At 30.5% G+C, this 17,441-nt stretch overlaps 1 protein-coding gene across 2 annotated transcripts; it reads left to right on the top strand.

The window, feature by feature from the left end:
* The first annotated feature begins 11,889 nt into the window (after positions 1–11,889).
* LOC107858644 (ADP-ribosylation factor-like protein 8a) lies at positions 11,890–15,665 on the top strand. 2 transcript variants are annotated; one of them, XM_016703391.2, is made up of 6 exons: positions 11,890–12,305; positions 14,079–14,160; positions 14,271–14,303; positions 14,411–14,532; positions 15,035–15,196; positions 15,401–15,665. In XM_016703391.2, the coding sequence occupies exons 1-6, from the start codon at positions 12,268–12,270 to the stop codon at positions 15,516–15,518; spliced, it is 555 nt and encodes a 184-aa protein (XP_016558877.1). In that variant the 5' UTR covers positions 11,890–12,267; the 3' UTR covers positions 15,519–15,665. The 2 variants fall into 2 exon arrangements, with proteins under 2 accessions (XP_016558877.1, XP_016558878.1); XM_016703392.2 differs by having other exon boundaries at positions 11,903–12,305; positions 15,104–15,196.
* Positions 15,666–17,441: the final 1,776 nt, after the last annotated feature.

Below are 17,441 nucleotides of genomic sequence, written 5' to 3'. Positions count from 1 at the left end.
ATCAGTGTCACGTCATTGCCACGTCAGAACCATGTCTAAAATTATTATTTTTTAAAAAATTACCCCATTAATTTATATATTATAAATAAAATTAAAATAAAAACTTTCTTCTTCATACCCACCATCTCCATTTCTCGTTCTGCAAACCCCTTACCCCATCCCCTCAATCCTACGCTCTTTCTCTCCTTATTCAAACCCATTCATCCTTTTTTCCTTCTACAAACACCTTTTTTAACAATTCAAAATTTGAAAAATCTAGTTAATACAACTTACATAAATCTGAAAATTTGAAAAAAATTAACAAATAAAATCATTTCAAAATCAACTAATACAACCACAAGTTGAATGCCACCACAAGCAAAACAAGCAAGAAAGAATAACGGATTTGAAGAAAATCAAGATATCATCGAGCAGTCTTACAATAAGAAGAAAAGATATTAAAAAGATTAAATTTTGGAGATTGTAAAATTGAGAAAACTAATTGACTTGTGTAAAATTAAATTGGTTATACGTTTCTTTTTCTTCTCAGTAATAGTTTTTGATAAAAGTGTGTTAAAATTTATAACTTTTTCGTGCATTTTGTTTAATTTTTTGAAGAAATTGATGAAGTATGATAGGGGTGGAGGTGGAGGATTAGAAGAAGGAGAAAAGAAATTGAGGTGGGAACGATAAGAAGAAAGAACAGAAGAAGGGGAGAGAGGTAAGGGATAAGAGGCATCGAAGAAGAAAGAGTGAAATTTGTTTTTTCTTTTTATAAAAGTGATATATATATATATATATATATATATATATATATATATATATATATATATATATATATATATATATATATATACATCTTAAATGCCACATTAGGATTGGGGTGATATTAATTCACTTTAAAGTTGTTAAGAAGATAAATAAATGTATGTTAAGTTAAAGATCTAAAGTAAGTTGCAGAGACAAGTTTAAATCAATAATATTGCGGTAATAAAAATCAATAATTATGACAATAGTAATACGGTTAGTCAACAAGAACAATACGAGCGATAATGACACCAAGATTCTTACGTGGAAACCCAATGAGAAAAAAATTCACGGGCCAAGAGGAGCAATTAATATCTCTATAGTAAGAAGGTTTACACCGTAGTCACAAGTACAATACTCAAAGTGACTACTACACACTCAAAAAAAATCTCTCTTTTGATTTTTCCACCTCACTTCAATATCGCTCACACTCTCTATTTTTCCTCATAGACTAAATTCTCGGTGATGCCTCACTATATTTTTCCTTCACTCTTTTGTTGGTGTATCTTTTCAAGTGAATCACCGTGCTCCTTTTATAGGAGAAAATATGTTCTTGCTTGTGTCATTAATGATACCATCGCAAGACAATTTTTAAACTGTATAGTGAACACATTAACTGCCTACAACTACCAAATTTTGTATATTGCAGCTAATGAAGACCTTCAGAAGATATGAGATAGACCCCACAAATCTCTCTCTCCAATCCCAACACCTGAAGGAGGTATTCTCGTCTTCTCAACGAGAGCTCATGCCGACAAGTTCTTTGCACAATTCGAACTTGTCTTTTGGCACCACCTTTGTCAGCATATCCAAAGGATTCTCACTCATAGGGATTTTTTTAACCAACATAGATTCGTCCTCTATCTTTTCTCGAATCCAGTGATATCTCACATTGATATGCTTCGTTCTTGCGTGTTACATGGTGTTTCTGCTTAAGTCTATTGAACTTTGGCTGTCATAATAGACAACGTACTCCTTCTGATGCAATCCAAGTTCTTGAAGAAACCATTTCAGTCATACCATCTCCTTGTCAACTTCAGTAGCTGCAATATACTCTGCTCTAGTTGTAGAGAGTGCGACACACTTCTATAACCTTGATTGCCATGATATATCTCCCCTTGAAAATGTAAATAAATATCCTGTAGTGGATTTTCTGTTGTCAAGGTCACCTGCTACATCAACATCTGTATAGCCCTTCAAGTTTGGGTCAAATCCACCAAAACATAAGCAATCTCCCGTGGTACCTCTCAATTACCTGAGTATCCACTTGACTGCTTCCTAGTGTTCTTTTCCAGAATTTTCAAGGGATCTGCTAACAATACCAACTGCATGAGCAATATCCGGTCTGGTACACACCATTGCATATATCAAACTCTCGACTACTGAAGAATAAGGAACATTAGCCATATTTTCTTTCTATTCTTTTGTTGTAGGACACATTTTCTTATTTAACTTTAGATGACTAGCAAGAGGTTTGCTAACAACTTTAGCACTCGTCATGTTGAAGCGTTCGAGTACACGTTCAATGTACTTCTCCTGAGATAGCCATAATTTTTTGCTTGTTCATTCTCGAACAATCTTCATCCTCAAAATTTATTGTGCTGGGCCCAAGTCCTTCATGTCAAATGACTTGGACAAATCTTTCTTCAACTTGGCAATCAGCTTCTTGTCTTGTCCTACAATCAACATGTCATCCACATACAACAACAGAATAATAAAGTTATTGTTCGAAAATCTTTTGAAGTATACACATGAATCAGAATAAGTCTTTTTGTAGGTTTGACTTTGCATGAATGCGTCAAACTTCTTGTACAACTGCCTTAGTGCCTGCTTCAATTCATAAAGACTCTTATTCAGTTTACAGACTATGTGTTTCTTTTTAGATACTTCAAATCCTTCCTGCTGGTCCATATAGATCTCTTCTTCTAAATCTCTATGAATAAATGCAATTTTCATGTCCAACTGCTCCACTTCAAGATCTAGGCTAGTTGCTAAGCTCAAAATAGTTCGAATAGAAGTCATTTTGACAACGGGTGAGAAGATTTCATCAAAATCTATACCTTTATTCTGTTTGAAGCCTTTTACCACCAATCGAGCTTTATATCTGACTAGCTTTCCATTTCCATCTTTCTTGTGTTTAAAAACCCATTTGCACTTAAGCGGTCTTTTACCTTTTGGAAGTTCAACCAGCTTGTACGTGCCATTTTTCTGTAGAGATTCCATCTCTTCTTACATGGATTTCATCCATTTGTTCTTTTCTGGATGGACTAACACCTCCTTTAGACTTTCTGGCTCCCCCTTATCATTGACGAGGACATACTCTGGGGAAGGGTACTTAGATGACTCTACCCTTTGCCTTTTTGATCTTCTCAAAGGTTGAGATTGTTGTTCTGCTTTTTGAGTAGGGTACTCTACCCGGTCAACATAATCATCAGGTTTCTCCGCCTGCTTAACAACCTCATCAGTTATACTTTTTGTACTCTTGGGATGGTCAGAAGTAGAAGGAATGGTAAAAACATTAGAGACTACACCATTTTGTTTCTTGACCTTCTCTAACACATCATCAGCAATTCCGACTTTACTTTCTCGAAAGACTACTCTCTGCTTCTGATGACCTTCTTTACAGGATCCCATAATCTGTACCCAAACTCTTCATTTTCATATCCGATGAATATACAGGGAACTGATTTATCATCTAGTTTTATTCTCTGCTCCTCTGGTATATGTGCGAAAGCTCTGCAATCGAATACCTCCAGATGAGAGTAGGTCACCTATTTATTGGTCCAAACTCTCTTTGGGATGTCAAACTCTAATGGAACTGATGGACTAAAATTGATCAGGTAATAGGCCATCTGAACCGCTTCACCCCAGAATGACTTAGGCAGTTTATCCATTCTGAGCATGCTTCTCACCTTCTCAACAATGGTACGATTCATCCGCTCAGTTACACCATTGTGTTATGGGGTTCCAGGAACTGTTCTCATGTCTGATCCCGTGACTTGAACAATACTTTTCAAATTCTCTTGAAGTGTACTCACCTCCATTGTCAGTGCATATACACTTTAGCTTTCGATCCGTCTCCCTTTCCACCAGAGCATGGAACTTTTGGAATACTTGAAATACCTGATCTTTAGTTTTCAAGATATAAACCCATAATTTCCGTGAAGCATCAACAATAAAAGTAACAAAATATTCGTTACCGCCCATCGATTCTTCCTTCATCGGACCACAAATATCAGAATATACAAGATCAATTATATTCAATTTTCTTTTAGACGATGTCTAAAATGAGACTCTATGTTGCTTAACGAATAAGCAGTAGTCACATGATTTTGCTATCGTACCTTTAGAAAAAGAGATGAATGATTTCTTAGCGAGAATTTCTAATCCTTTCTCGCTCATATGACCCATTCTTTTGTGCCACAAATCTGCAAAAATCTCTTCTCGAACTGCATTCAATTTACCTCGGTAAATTTTTGCATTTATCATGTACAACGTGCCATGAGCAACTCCTTTGCAATCACCAATACTCCCTTGGTGAGTCTCTATTTTTTATTTGCAAAATAGTTCTCGTATCCTTCTAGATCCAAAGCAATTCCAGAGATCAAGTTTAACCGCAAATCGGATACATGACGCACATCTTTTAGAACTAATATGTACCCGACATTAGTCTTGATACTAATGTCTCCTATCCCCATGATCTTTGAATAACTTGAGTTACCCATTTTTACAGTGCCGAAATCACCTGTTTTATACTTGTAGAAAAGATCCCTTACCGGTGTAGCATGGTAAGATGCTGCTGTGTCAACCACCCATTCTGACTCTGTCCCTGCCAAGTGCATACACTCCTCTTCCTCATTTATGAAGAGAATAACATCATCATTATTTTGTATCGTGGCAGCAGTGTTGTCGTCATTCTTCTAGCCACTACTTTTACCTTTGCCCCTTTTTAGATTTGGACAATCTCTTTTGAAGTGACTTGGTTGATTGTAATTGTAGCAATTTTTGGCTCTTAATTTGGATAAGACCTTGGACTTTCCACTACCTTCGGTTCTACCATAGCTACTTGAACTCATTTGGTGACTTCTACCTCTACTTTCTGTGATGAGAGACTGCCTATAATTTTTGGGCTTCTTTCTCATCTTCTCATTGAGTAGAAGAGCTGATGTGATATCTTTCAGCTCAATAGAGTCCTTACCATGTAAAATAATTGTTGTCAAAGTATCATAAGAAGATGGCAACGAGTTCAAGAGTATGATGACTTTATCTTCCTCCCCAATCTTTACTCCGAGGTTAGCCAACTGCGTAATTAGTCCATTAAGCACATTTAATTGTGACAAAAAATTTGTACCTTCATCCATATGTAGGGCGTACAACTGCTTTTTTAGGTACAATTTATTTGTCAGCGTTTTGGACATGTAGATATTTTCTAACTTTGTCCAAATACCACATGCACTATCTTCGTCGATGATGTTATTGACCACATCATCTGTTAAGTGTAACCTGATTGGACTAGCAACCTTTTCATTCATTTCTTCCCAATCCTCCAGTTTCATGGATTCGGGATTTTTGGATTTGCCACTTAGTGCCTTGTGTAATCCTTGTTGGATGAGCAGATCCCTCCTCATTCTCTACCATGTTGAGAAACCGCTATTACCGTTGAAATTTGCTACCTCATACTTTATTCCAGATATTTTATTTTTATCGAGTATAGTACCACCAATAGCAAAAAATTATTTTCGCAAATGAGCAAAACCTGTGCTCTGATACCAGTTGTTGGGATAAATCCCACCACGATAATAATATTGTGGTAATAAGAAAATAATTATGACAATAGTAATATAGTTAGTCAACAAGAACAATAAGAGCGATAATGACACCAAGATTTTTACGTGGAAACCCAATGAGGAAAAAAATCACGGGCCAAGAGGAGCAACTGATATCTCTATAGTAAGAAATTTTACACCGTAGTCACAAGTACAATACTCAAAGTGACTACTACACACTCAAAGGAAATCTCTCTTTTGATTTTTCACTTCACTACAATATCGCTCACACTTTCTATCTTTTCTCACAGACTAAATTCTCTGTAATGCCTCACTCTATTTTTTTCACTCCTTTGTTGGTGTATCTTTCCAAGTGAATCACCATGCTCCTTTTATAGGAGAAAATATGTTCTTTCTTGTGTCATCAATGACACCACAGCAAGACAATTTTTAAACTGCATAATGAACACATTAATTGCCTACAACTATCCAATCTTGTATATTGCAGCCAATGAAGACCTTCAGAAGATATGGGATGGACCCCACAAAATGATGTCTTTTCTTTAGATAATTTCATGTGTAAACAACATAAATCTCATATATTTGTTAGTTAATTACCTTCTCTCCCAAATTTGTTATTTAGTTTTCTCTCTTCCGAATTATAAATGTTCATATGCATTTCTCCACATTATCATACATTATAACCTATGTATATGAGTTAATTATTTTAATGATATTTAAAAAAATAAATCAATCTAATAATTATCCAAGATTGTACCTTATTAATGTGTAATTAATGAATTCCTTAATTATGTAATTTTTTTTCAAAAAATATACTTGTAAGAGGAAATTTACCATATAAATCACCTAGAAAATTTTGATATCAAAGAAAAAAAGATCCCAATGAAATAAAGGGATATAAAAAAATTTAAAACAAAAAAAAAGCTCGTATAAAGAAAACATGACAATAGTAATGTATAAAAACACATATTACATAGAAGAGGTAGTTTCGACCACCTCTCATGCAATTACCAAAAAACCTCTCCACTCCCACTTAATTACATACCACACCCCAATATATAATAATTCTATTGTTTCATCATAATGGTTTAAATATTTAATATATTCTATTAATTTATATTAATTAACTATAACTACATCTTGGAAGTAAATTTTTTGTATTTATTTAATTGGTTATCATGTTCAAAACTAATTTGTTACCACGGATCACAATAATTAATAACTTAAAATATTTAAAAGACATATAGAAATTTTATCGACTCTCATTATTTTAGCAATGCCACATAAATTGAGATAAAAGAAAAGTACTACAAATCATAATAATTAACAACTTAAAATATTTAAAAGATATATAAAAAATTTAGTTGATTCTCAAAATTGTATCACAGCCACATAAATTGGGACACAAGGAGTAAATATATTATTTGATAATTACGTAAAAATTATTATAAATCACAATAATTAACAAGTTAAAATACTTTTTTAAAAATAGATAAAAGTTCTATTCAACTCTCAAAATTTTATCGGTGCACCATAAATCATGACAAAATAAAAAATTATCTTAATTAATTGCAACTAAATATTTAAAGTAAATCAATTTTATTATTTTAATTAACTTTTATATAGAAAATTAATCTTTTTATTTATTTATTTTAGTAAATTTAAATTTTAAAATTATTTTTTTATTATATAGAAATACTAATATTTAAACTTAACTTTAAATTTTTAAAGTACAAAATTAATAAATTTAATTTAATAAAGTAAATTTCTAATGAATATTTTCTTAGAATTTGTGTTGGGTCAATATGTATCAAGTTAAAAAGAAATAAAGAAAAATTTATAGTAAAATTTTATTATTTTGAAAGATAAATATAATGTATGTTTAATAATATCATATTTTGCATATGCAAATATAGCATCCCGTATTTAATTAATATACTATTTTGCTGAATTATCGATGATTACTATTGGATATGATAAAATTATATTATTTTTTATAGTAATAACATAATCAATCGCTCTTAATTAATTATTATGAGTCATCTAGGTATTAAGAAAATAAATAATATTTAATGAAAAATAAAATAGACATAAAATGTGAAATTAATTCTTAATGTTTTAAATTAAATTTTTGACTTTCGAGCGATGATTTTACTATATCACTCCTTATTATAAGTCATTTATGTATTAGAAAAATAAGAATAAAAAATGATATGTCAACATAAAATATTTGATTGACTATCAAAATTATATTAGTGTCACATAAATTGGGACGGGATAGAAGAAGATATAAAACAACATATATTATTTGAAAATGAAATAAAAAGTACTATAAATAACAATAATTAATGAAAAAAATTAAAAATTGACTGATTTCTGCTGCTTCAATCGTAATTTTAATGTATCATCCGCAATTAATTATTAAAAGTCACTTATGTATTAAAAATTAATAATATTGAATCCATGATTTTACTATATATATATATATATATATATATATGAATAAAAATTATGATATTTTTTTAAAAAAAATAAAAATTACTACATATACTCAAAGGGCAAAAGAGTAAAAACACACAAGAGATAAATGTAGAGAAATCAAGAAGCACCAAATGGATTATTAACATTTGTAACATTCAACACATTTCTAAATATTTTCAAATTCTTCTTGAATCAACACACTCGTAATAAAAATAACAAATAATAATAATTACATTTTATTATATCACCCCTAATTAATTACTATGGTCATTTAAGCATTGTGCCACATAAGCTGAAATAGAAACAATATTATAAATCACAATGATAAAAAATTTAAATTATTTAAAAAATATAATTGGCTATCGTCGACACAAAACTCTGGACAAGGAGAGTAGCATATATTATTCAAAAATTACATAAAAAGTATTATAAATTACAATAGTTAACAACTTAAAATATCTAAAAATAATTTAATATGTTATATATTTCAAAAAAATTTACGATTGAAGCAACTAAAATAGACATGTCATAAATGTCTATTTTTCTATTTTAAATTAAATATTATTATTTTTTAATATATAAATGACTTATAATAATTAATTAAGGGAAATATAATAAAACCATGATTGAATTAGACAATATAAGCAGGCATATCAAAATTTTCTCTTCTATATATTAGGAAAAAAAATTAAATTAGGTGAGATTGTAGTAACAAATAAGAAAGAAAGTAAATTATATGTTTGATATGAAATTAAATAAAGAATAAAATTTATTTAATTGTATCAATAATTAATTTTTACAATAAATTATCATCTTACTAATCAATTTACTTAAATATAAGATATTTGAAACAATTTTATCACCAAATGGATTATTAACATTTGTAACATTCAACACATTTCTAAATGTTTCCAAATTCTTCTTGAATCAACACATACATTTAATAAAAATAATAAATAATAAATAATAATAATTACATTTTACTATATCACCTCTAATTAATTATTATGGTCATTTAAGGATTGTGCCATATAAGTTGAAATAGAAAAAATATTATAAATCACAATGATAAAAAATTTAAATTATTTAAAAAATATAATTGGTTATCGTCGACACAAAACTCTGGATAAGGAGAGTAGCATATTATATTCAAAAATTACATAAAAAGTATTATAAATTACAATAGTTAATAACTTAAAATATCTAAAAACAATTTAATATGTTATATATTTCAAAATAACTACATGAAAAATGCTAGAAATCACAATAATTAACAACTTAAAAAATTTAAAAGATATAAAATATTTGGTCGACTCTTGAAATTATATTAGTGTCACTGAAATTGGAATAGAAGAAAAGTATTATAAATCACAATAATTAAAAACTTAAATTATTTTTAAAATATAATTGATTATCAATGCCACAAAAATTTGGACAAGAAAAGTAACGTATATTAATTTGAAAATTACATAAAAAGTATAATAAATTACAATAGTTAACAAATTAAATTATCTAAATACATATTAAAATAACATATGTTGAACTCATGCTAGAATCCGGATGAATCCTAGAAAACATATGCAATCCTTTTATTAAAATTTTTTATTTAAATATATCAAGATTGAAAAGATAAATAAATATCTTAATGTTGGGCCCATGCTGACACGGACTATGCTCCTTTAGTTCTTATACATAACATGCTTATGTATAATGTAAATATGGTGAATCATAATTGTAGTAATGTTTAAGGTAAACCTAATAAACCATATATTTATACATAACATGCCTAAGCATAAGGTGAAACATAACTGCAGAAAAAATCTGAAAAATAAGTCAAGCCATATAAATTGCATAACATAGACAACCCTTATACATAATCCTTACAAGTATAAGATGGAAGTTCTTTAAGCCATATACATATGGCTGACAAACCTTATACATAACCTTGCATGTATATAATAGCAGAATGGGTCAATCATATACAGTGATATGTATATGAAGTAGAAATTATAGCAGATCTTTCAAAAAAAGTGTGTCTTTACCCTTATACATAACATAGCTATGTATAACAATTTATAACAGTGCATAAAATCGAAAAAAAATACAAATTAAAAAGAAAATCACAAAACCTTTGAAAGCCGAGGCCGTCCTGATTTTGAGAATTAAGCATATGCAACAAAGAAATCATACATTTTTTAAGAGGAAGATGAAAAAAAATAAACAAACCGCCAGATATCTTAAAGTTGAAACCATAAAGTTAAAAAAAAAAAAAACCTCAAAAATAAATTGAAGAAAAAAATAAACAAAGCTCAGACAGAGATGTCATTACAATGCTAAGATTTTGAGAATTACGCACATGCAACAATGAAGATTGAAATTTTTTCATTTGGTAAAATTGAAAAAAATTAAGAAATTGAACAAACCTCAAAAGTAATTGAAGAAGATGATGAAGTTGAGCAATTTGATCGGTTAATGTTTAAATTTTAAAATCTTGAAACTGCTTGATTTTAGGCATATATTAAGGAACATTAAACGATCTAAAAAGGATATTTTGATATATATTAAGGAACATTAAACGATCTAAAAAGGATATTTTGATATGTATGAGGATTTTAAAGAGAGAAAATATAAAAGATGAAATATTTGTAATGAGTTTTGTTAAATGAGATATTATGTAATAACTATAATTTAAGATGTATATTTATGTAAATTTTTCTAATTTTATTTGAGGCGGAATACATCGGCATACCTCTTAACTTGACACCATCTTTCACTTTGGCACCTCAAGTGGACGTTGTTCATTTTATGCACCTAAACCAGCTATAAACTGTGTCATTTTGGCACCTTTCGACACCAACTCTAGTGCGTGAATTGCATGCGCTTTCAATGTGGATTAAATGACCAATTAATTTATGCCAACTCATTTTAAATCGCTACATCATTATATACACCCATACTTTTTTTTTAAAACCAAAAAGGACCAAAACACATGGCGAAGTGTCCAATGAATTAATGACACATATTTTTTAATCATATAATTACAAAAAATCCCCACCCCCCTAACATCTTCCCCACCTAACCTTCTCTGAGCTTAACCTCCATTATTGAATTCCAGAATGATAAACATACCTCCTCATTCTCTAAGGATGATAGATCTGCATTAAAAGCTTTACGAATTTCAGACATGGAGAAGGAAAAGGCCTGTGTTCAGCTAGAAAATTATTTTTAATGGAAGAAAATATAAATTCAATTAGGAGTTGCTTGAAAAAAAAACATAGATACTTTACAGGATGGATGCTTGGAAGTGAATCTTTGCAGATCAAATTATATTTAATAATATTCTTTAAGAGTTAATTATCATATTGATACAATATTTTACTCTTTGTTTTTGAATTAGGAACTTAATTTTATTAGTTTTTTTTTAAAGGTTTTGAACTTGAAAAAATAGTAGAAGAAAATGAGATAAAAAAAAGGGAAGAAGATGATAAAATTAAATAAAAAATAAGCTAAAATAAGGCTATCATGCGCCAAAACATGAGTGTAGAACACTCACTTTACCATGTCAGCGAAAGATGCCCAAACAATACAATTTATAAATAATTTAGGTGCTTAAAATAAATAACATTCACTTAAGATATCAATATAAAAAATGGTATCAAGTTGAGGGCCTAGCCATCTATTCCGCTTTTATTTGATGATCTCAAATCATGATTTGATGACCAAATGGGCCCTAAGTATTGTATTAGCCAATGATGATCGGACAGCAGGAGCACACATATGGCTTCACTATTAACATTTTTGTCCACTACGCACCGCCCACTAAATCAATCATCCGCAAAATCCCACCCTCCGCCGAACAATTTTAAATTTCATTGGTCCAGTCTATCACTCACACTTCTTCACACACCAATTGTTTTTCTTTAATAGTAACAACTTTATGGTATCATATTGGTCCACGTACTCATCATACACCAAAGGTGTAGCTGCCAATTACAATGGGCATTTCGTCATTCCATTAGCTTTCTAGGGACAAATATCACTCAAAATTTTGTAATGTTGTTACGGCAATCATTTCATTTCCCATGGCCAATAGCATGTTCATTTAACTCCAACAGTAGCCAGGAAAAAGCAAAGGAACAGGAGCCAATTCGACAAATACACAGCGAAAGAGCTCTGAGAAAAATCTGTTGTGTATACTGAGATTTGCTTGTATATGGGTCTCTGGGAAGCTTTTCTCAATTGGCTCAGAAGGTAATCTTTTACTTTAATGTAAAGTGGATTGGATATTTGAAGCTTCATATAGTTTATCTTAACTAGCTTCAGATTGTATCTCTAGTTGATCATCTTGCGATCTCTTACCGGAGTCCGGTAGAGCAGCCAAGGGGTTTGTCTGCTCGGCAAACTATTATGTTGTTTATATATGGTTAAGATTGTTTTGTATGTGTATATAGTAGATGTTGAATCTTCTTTGGCTTCTTGCTGTGTTTACTTGTTAATATTTTGAACCACGGGCTCTTACTAGGCTATGAGTTTTGACTCTTGAAGCAAATTCATGGAGCTGAATTTTGTTGTCAATGTGTTTGTTTGGATTCAAGTTGGAATAAGTTGGTTTTGTTGTCTTCTTCTTCGTTTTGTTATGATTAGGTATTCTGATAATTTGATAAATAATTAATCAGTTTAATAATCTTGAATGTATCAGTTCCGGTACATAAACCAAATAATACAATACGAACAAAAGTTCCTAGATTCATGGAGGTATGTAACAACATGTAAGTTTGCAGATTATGATTGCCAGTGCTTATGTCTCCATATGTTTTGTTTGAGATACTTGGAATTTTAATGAGATGAGCTGTGGATTACTGGATTTTGATTGTTTTTGGTTGTTTCAGATAAGCAATAAGTAATCGTTTTTGTTTCACGATTGAGATGTTTAGGACCTTTAGGTTAATGAGTTTCTTTTTTATTTGTTCCGTTATAAGCTATAATTGTTACTGAATCATATTAAAGTCGATGAATCTTTGATTTGATGAGATTTCAATGTGAGTTTTATTCTGAAATTTTGTTAATAATGAACCATTTTGGGATGTGTCTGTTGTATTATCTATTTCCTATCATTGATATTGCTGACATGGAAAAGATGGACAAAGAGCTATATATAGTGGAAAGAATTTGGAATATGAGGTGATCTTTACCCCGTCGAAAAGAAAAAATTGGAGGAGATCAAGTAAAGGTCATTTTTCTGCTTCTCAAGTGGGGGTGCATGAACAAGAGAGATCTGATTTCTGATCAAGACATGAACCGTGTGTAGAAGGATGGATTTTTCAACTCTTACCAAAGAGCTTGTCTTCCCTTGGCGCCTTCCACCTCTAAAAGAGTTACATAATTGTATAACATTACATAATTTAAAACCTTGAGTAATACAAGAAGGTGCGTTGGTTTCCCCTCAAAGGAAGAAATAGAAGGATCTTAAGAAAGACTCTTTAGAAACATAATTTGTAGTTCTTTAGTACAAGACTGTCTTTCACATGACAGTTTGATTGGACAACTTTTTCTGGTTATTGAAGGTCTAGATACTGATAGATCGTAACAATTCGTCAAGAGAATTGTGAGTGGCCCTTTATTCCTTTAGTACATATCAGTAGTTGAGAGTTCTTTTTGAGCTTCCATCTTATGCCTGAAACTCTAAAGGTTCTGATGAAGCAAGAGGGTTGGGTTGGAAAATAAGCCCCACTAATGGGTTAGTTATTGCTTTTATTTTGTTTACCCTCCATTCTTGTTGCATTGTAATATACAGTGTGCGCTGTGCACAGATCATTTACTTGCTGTTGGTGTTTGTATACCTTTTTATGTAGTTGTTACTTCGATTTTGAGTTCACTTTAGAGACAGACTAAAAAAACTTAGTATCGTCTTTGATTAGAGCTGGATTAGTATTTTAAACTTGTTGGAGTTTCATTTGCATTCACACTTGTACAGCTCCTGTATGATTCCTCATATCAGCTCATCAAAACTTGTTCATTCTGCAGCCTCTTCTTTAAACAGGAAATGGAGCTTTCTTTGATAGGGCTGCAAAATGCAGGGAAAACTTCGCTTGTAAATGTTATTGCCGTGAGTAGATAACTAACATCCTTTCTAGTGCCAGCATTTACATTTACCGTTACCTTTTATGTCCATATGACATGGTCTTACTAAATTTGCTCCACTTGTGTCATTCTTAGACTGGTGGATATAGTGAAGATATGATACCAACGGTAAGTTCTCATCTTAAAGAAGCTATTCTATCTTTTTGTATCATGTGATACCACTTTCAATGCTAGTAGGTTCTTTGATAACAATATGAGAATTACTGGATATTCAGGTGGGATTTAACATGAAGAAAGTGACTAAAGGTAATGTCACTATAAAATTGTGGGACCTTGGAGGTCAGCCAAGATTCCGAAGTATGTGGGAAAGATACTGTCGCGCAGTTTCAGTTATAGTGTATGTGTCTGTTCTCTTCCTTATACTTACGTTGAAGGTGCTTTACTTACCTCACTGAACTTCTACTGATAAAACTAAATAACAACAACATACCCAGTGTAATCCATGAGTGGGGTTTGGATATGGTAGTGTATATGCAACCTTGCTCCTACCTTGTGAAGATAGAGGGACTATTTTCAATAAACTCTTGGCTCAAGTAAAACATTATAAAAAATAAGTATAAAAAGAAAATACAATGATAAAGAAGTCAAGTTAAAAATAAAAGAGAAAGGAGCAATAACAACAACAGATAACATGTTAACCTAATCAAGAAAGCAACGCGTAATAATAAAATTGAAGAATAAGATAGTGGGAGAATAATAATACAATACCGGAACGGAGATAGAAGTAATTCTAAAGGAACAATGCTAATCACGAACTTCAGGAGGGATTTGACAAAATTTTCAAGCTCTTTTGAAGATATAATTTTTTGCTAGTAGGCTTGAGTGTCCCTTCTCTGCAGTTATGTTGTTGATGCTGCTGATCATGATAATCTTAGCATTTCTAAAAGTGAACTCCATGACCTGCTCAGCAAGCCGTCATTGAGTGGTATTCCATTGCTGGTATTGGGGAACAAGATTGACAAGCCTGGAGCTCTGTCCAAGCAGGCTTTCACTGATGAGATGTAAGCAGGCAATGTTTGATGAGTATGCTTTGTCTAATTTGCATTTGATTGATTCGAGTAACATTTGAGGAATTCACTTCTCAAGTACCATATCTTCCCCACTTAGAATATGGTAAAATTGGAAATGAAGTAATCAAGTAAACAAAAGGCAAACATATCTTTATCTATGTTGACTCTTTTAAGAACAATTGATTTGTTGTGCAGGGGATTGAAATCTATAACTGACAGAGAAGTGTGCTGCTATATGATCTCATGCAAAAATTCCACCAATATTGACTCAGTCATTGATTGGCTTGTTAAGCACTCAAAATCAAAGAGTTGAAGGATGATAACCTTTCTACTGCTACTGATTTTGTGTATCAAAATCCTGAGGCTATTGGTTCCTTCTGTTGATTCCTCCAGAGTTGTCTTGTAATGTAAAGTAAATTATCTTGCCGATTGAGAGAGCTGTCACATGTGTATTTTTTTCTGATTGTCCCTTTCTTCATATCAAGCTTGCATGCCAGATCTTCACTATTCAGAATAGATACCATGGTGCTTCTTGCACTGAACATCCTAGACGGCGTACCGTGCGTTGCTAGTATATTCGAACAAACAAAAGGGAAGAACATATATGATATATAAGATGCTAAAAGAGCAACTTGTGATACTAATTCTGTGCTTCAAGGGGAGTCTTAGTAGCTTACTTAGTTCGCTATCTGAACTCCCACATTATTGGTGAGGGTTTAATTTCCCACATTATGATTCCTTTCTCATGCCCCCTTCCACTACCGGTCTACCCCCAATTATTTAAAAAAACTAGAGGTGCATGGCCCGTATCAGCACGGGTTCAACACTATAGACATCTTTTAGCACCAATATTCGATATTGACGAGATACAAACATAAATGTACATTGATTTAAAACGATAATTTTTTAAATAATAACTATTTGACGGTACTCGCAAAGAAGTGAAGTTTTATAAGATTGTTTTTTTTCATATGATAAAAAAGTGTGATGTGTCGTGTAGTTGGGTTATTTTAATTGTTTGATGATAAGATTGAGACCTGTTACAAAATATAGAAAAGATGCAGAACTAATATTCATAGGATTATTTCATGTAAAAACTGGAACAAAAGATACTTCAATTAACAACAAAGTCTTGGATCATCTTCTTAAAGATGATTATGGTTGAAGCAGCTGTAACAAATATATCATAAACGCATATTTTTCTCGTTTTAATTAAATACTATTAATTTTCTAATACATAAATGACTTATAATAATTAATTAGGGGTGATATAGCAAAATCACGACGCAACTCTTGAAGCAGCCATGTCGAAACCAATGTTTTAATTAAATATTATGAATTTTTTAATGCATAAATGACTTATAATAATTAATTAGGGGTGATACAGTAAAATCACAGTTGAAGGAGGTCAACTTAATTTAATACATCAAGAGTTAATTTATCATTTTATTTCTATTTTTTTTTTTAAATATGATTAAATTTTTAACACTTAGATGACTCATAATAATTAATTACAAGTGATATTTAACAAAATTATGGTTGAAGCAGCTGCAGCAGACATGCCATCTATTCTTTTAATTAAATATTATTAATTTTTTAATACATAAATGACTTATAATGATTAATTAGGGATGATATAGTAAAAATCACAATTAAAGCAACTGAAACAAACGTTATAAATATCTATTTTTTTAATTAAATATTATTAATTCTAATATATAAATGACTTATAATAATTAATTAGGGGTAATATAGTTAAAAAAATTATTAATTCTAATATATAAATGACTTATAATAATTAATTAGGGTTAATATAATAAATCACTGAGCAATTAGAGTAATATAGAAAATGACGAAGCAACTGATTTTTTAATTAAATATAATTAATTTTTAATACATAAATGACATATAATAATTAATTAGGGATGATATAGTAAAATTACGGTTAAAGCAGTTGAAACAAACATCATAAATATCTATTTTTTAATTAAATATTATTAATTTTTTAATACATAAATGACTTATAATAATTAATTAGAGATGATATAGTAAAATCATGATTAAAGCAGCTAAAGCAAACGTCATAAATATCTATTTTTTTAATTAAATATTATTAATTCTAATATATAAATGACCTATAATAATTAATTATGGGTAATATAATAAAAAATATTATTAATTTTAATATATAAATGACTTATAATAATTAATTAGGGGTAATATAGTAAATCACGGA

This window comes from Capsicum annuum, chromosome 2, assembly GCF_002878395.1.
Source record: "Capsicum annuum cultivar UCD-10X-F1 chromosome 2, UCD10Xv1.1, whole genome shotgun sequence".
NCBI classification, from domain to species: domain Eukaryota; kingdom Viridiplantae; phylum Streptophyta; class Magnoliopsida; order Solanales; family Solanaceae; genus Capsicum; species Capsicum annuum.
This window is presented reverse-complemented; position numbering and strand designations above follow the sequence as displayed.

Coding starts and splice junctions, on each gene's coding strand:
- LOC107858644 (XM_016703391.2), top strand. CDS start 12,268: ATGGGTCTCTGGGAAGCTTTTCTCAATTGGCTCAGAAG. Junction 14,161..14,270: donor CGCTTGTAAATGTTATTGCC/GTGAGTAGATAA, acceptor TGTCATTCTTAG/ACTGGTGGATATAGTGAAGA. Junction 15,197..15,400: donor CAGGCTTTCACTGATGAGAT/GTAAGCAGGCAA, acceptor TTTGTTGTGCAG/GGGATTGAAATCTATAACTG.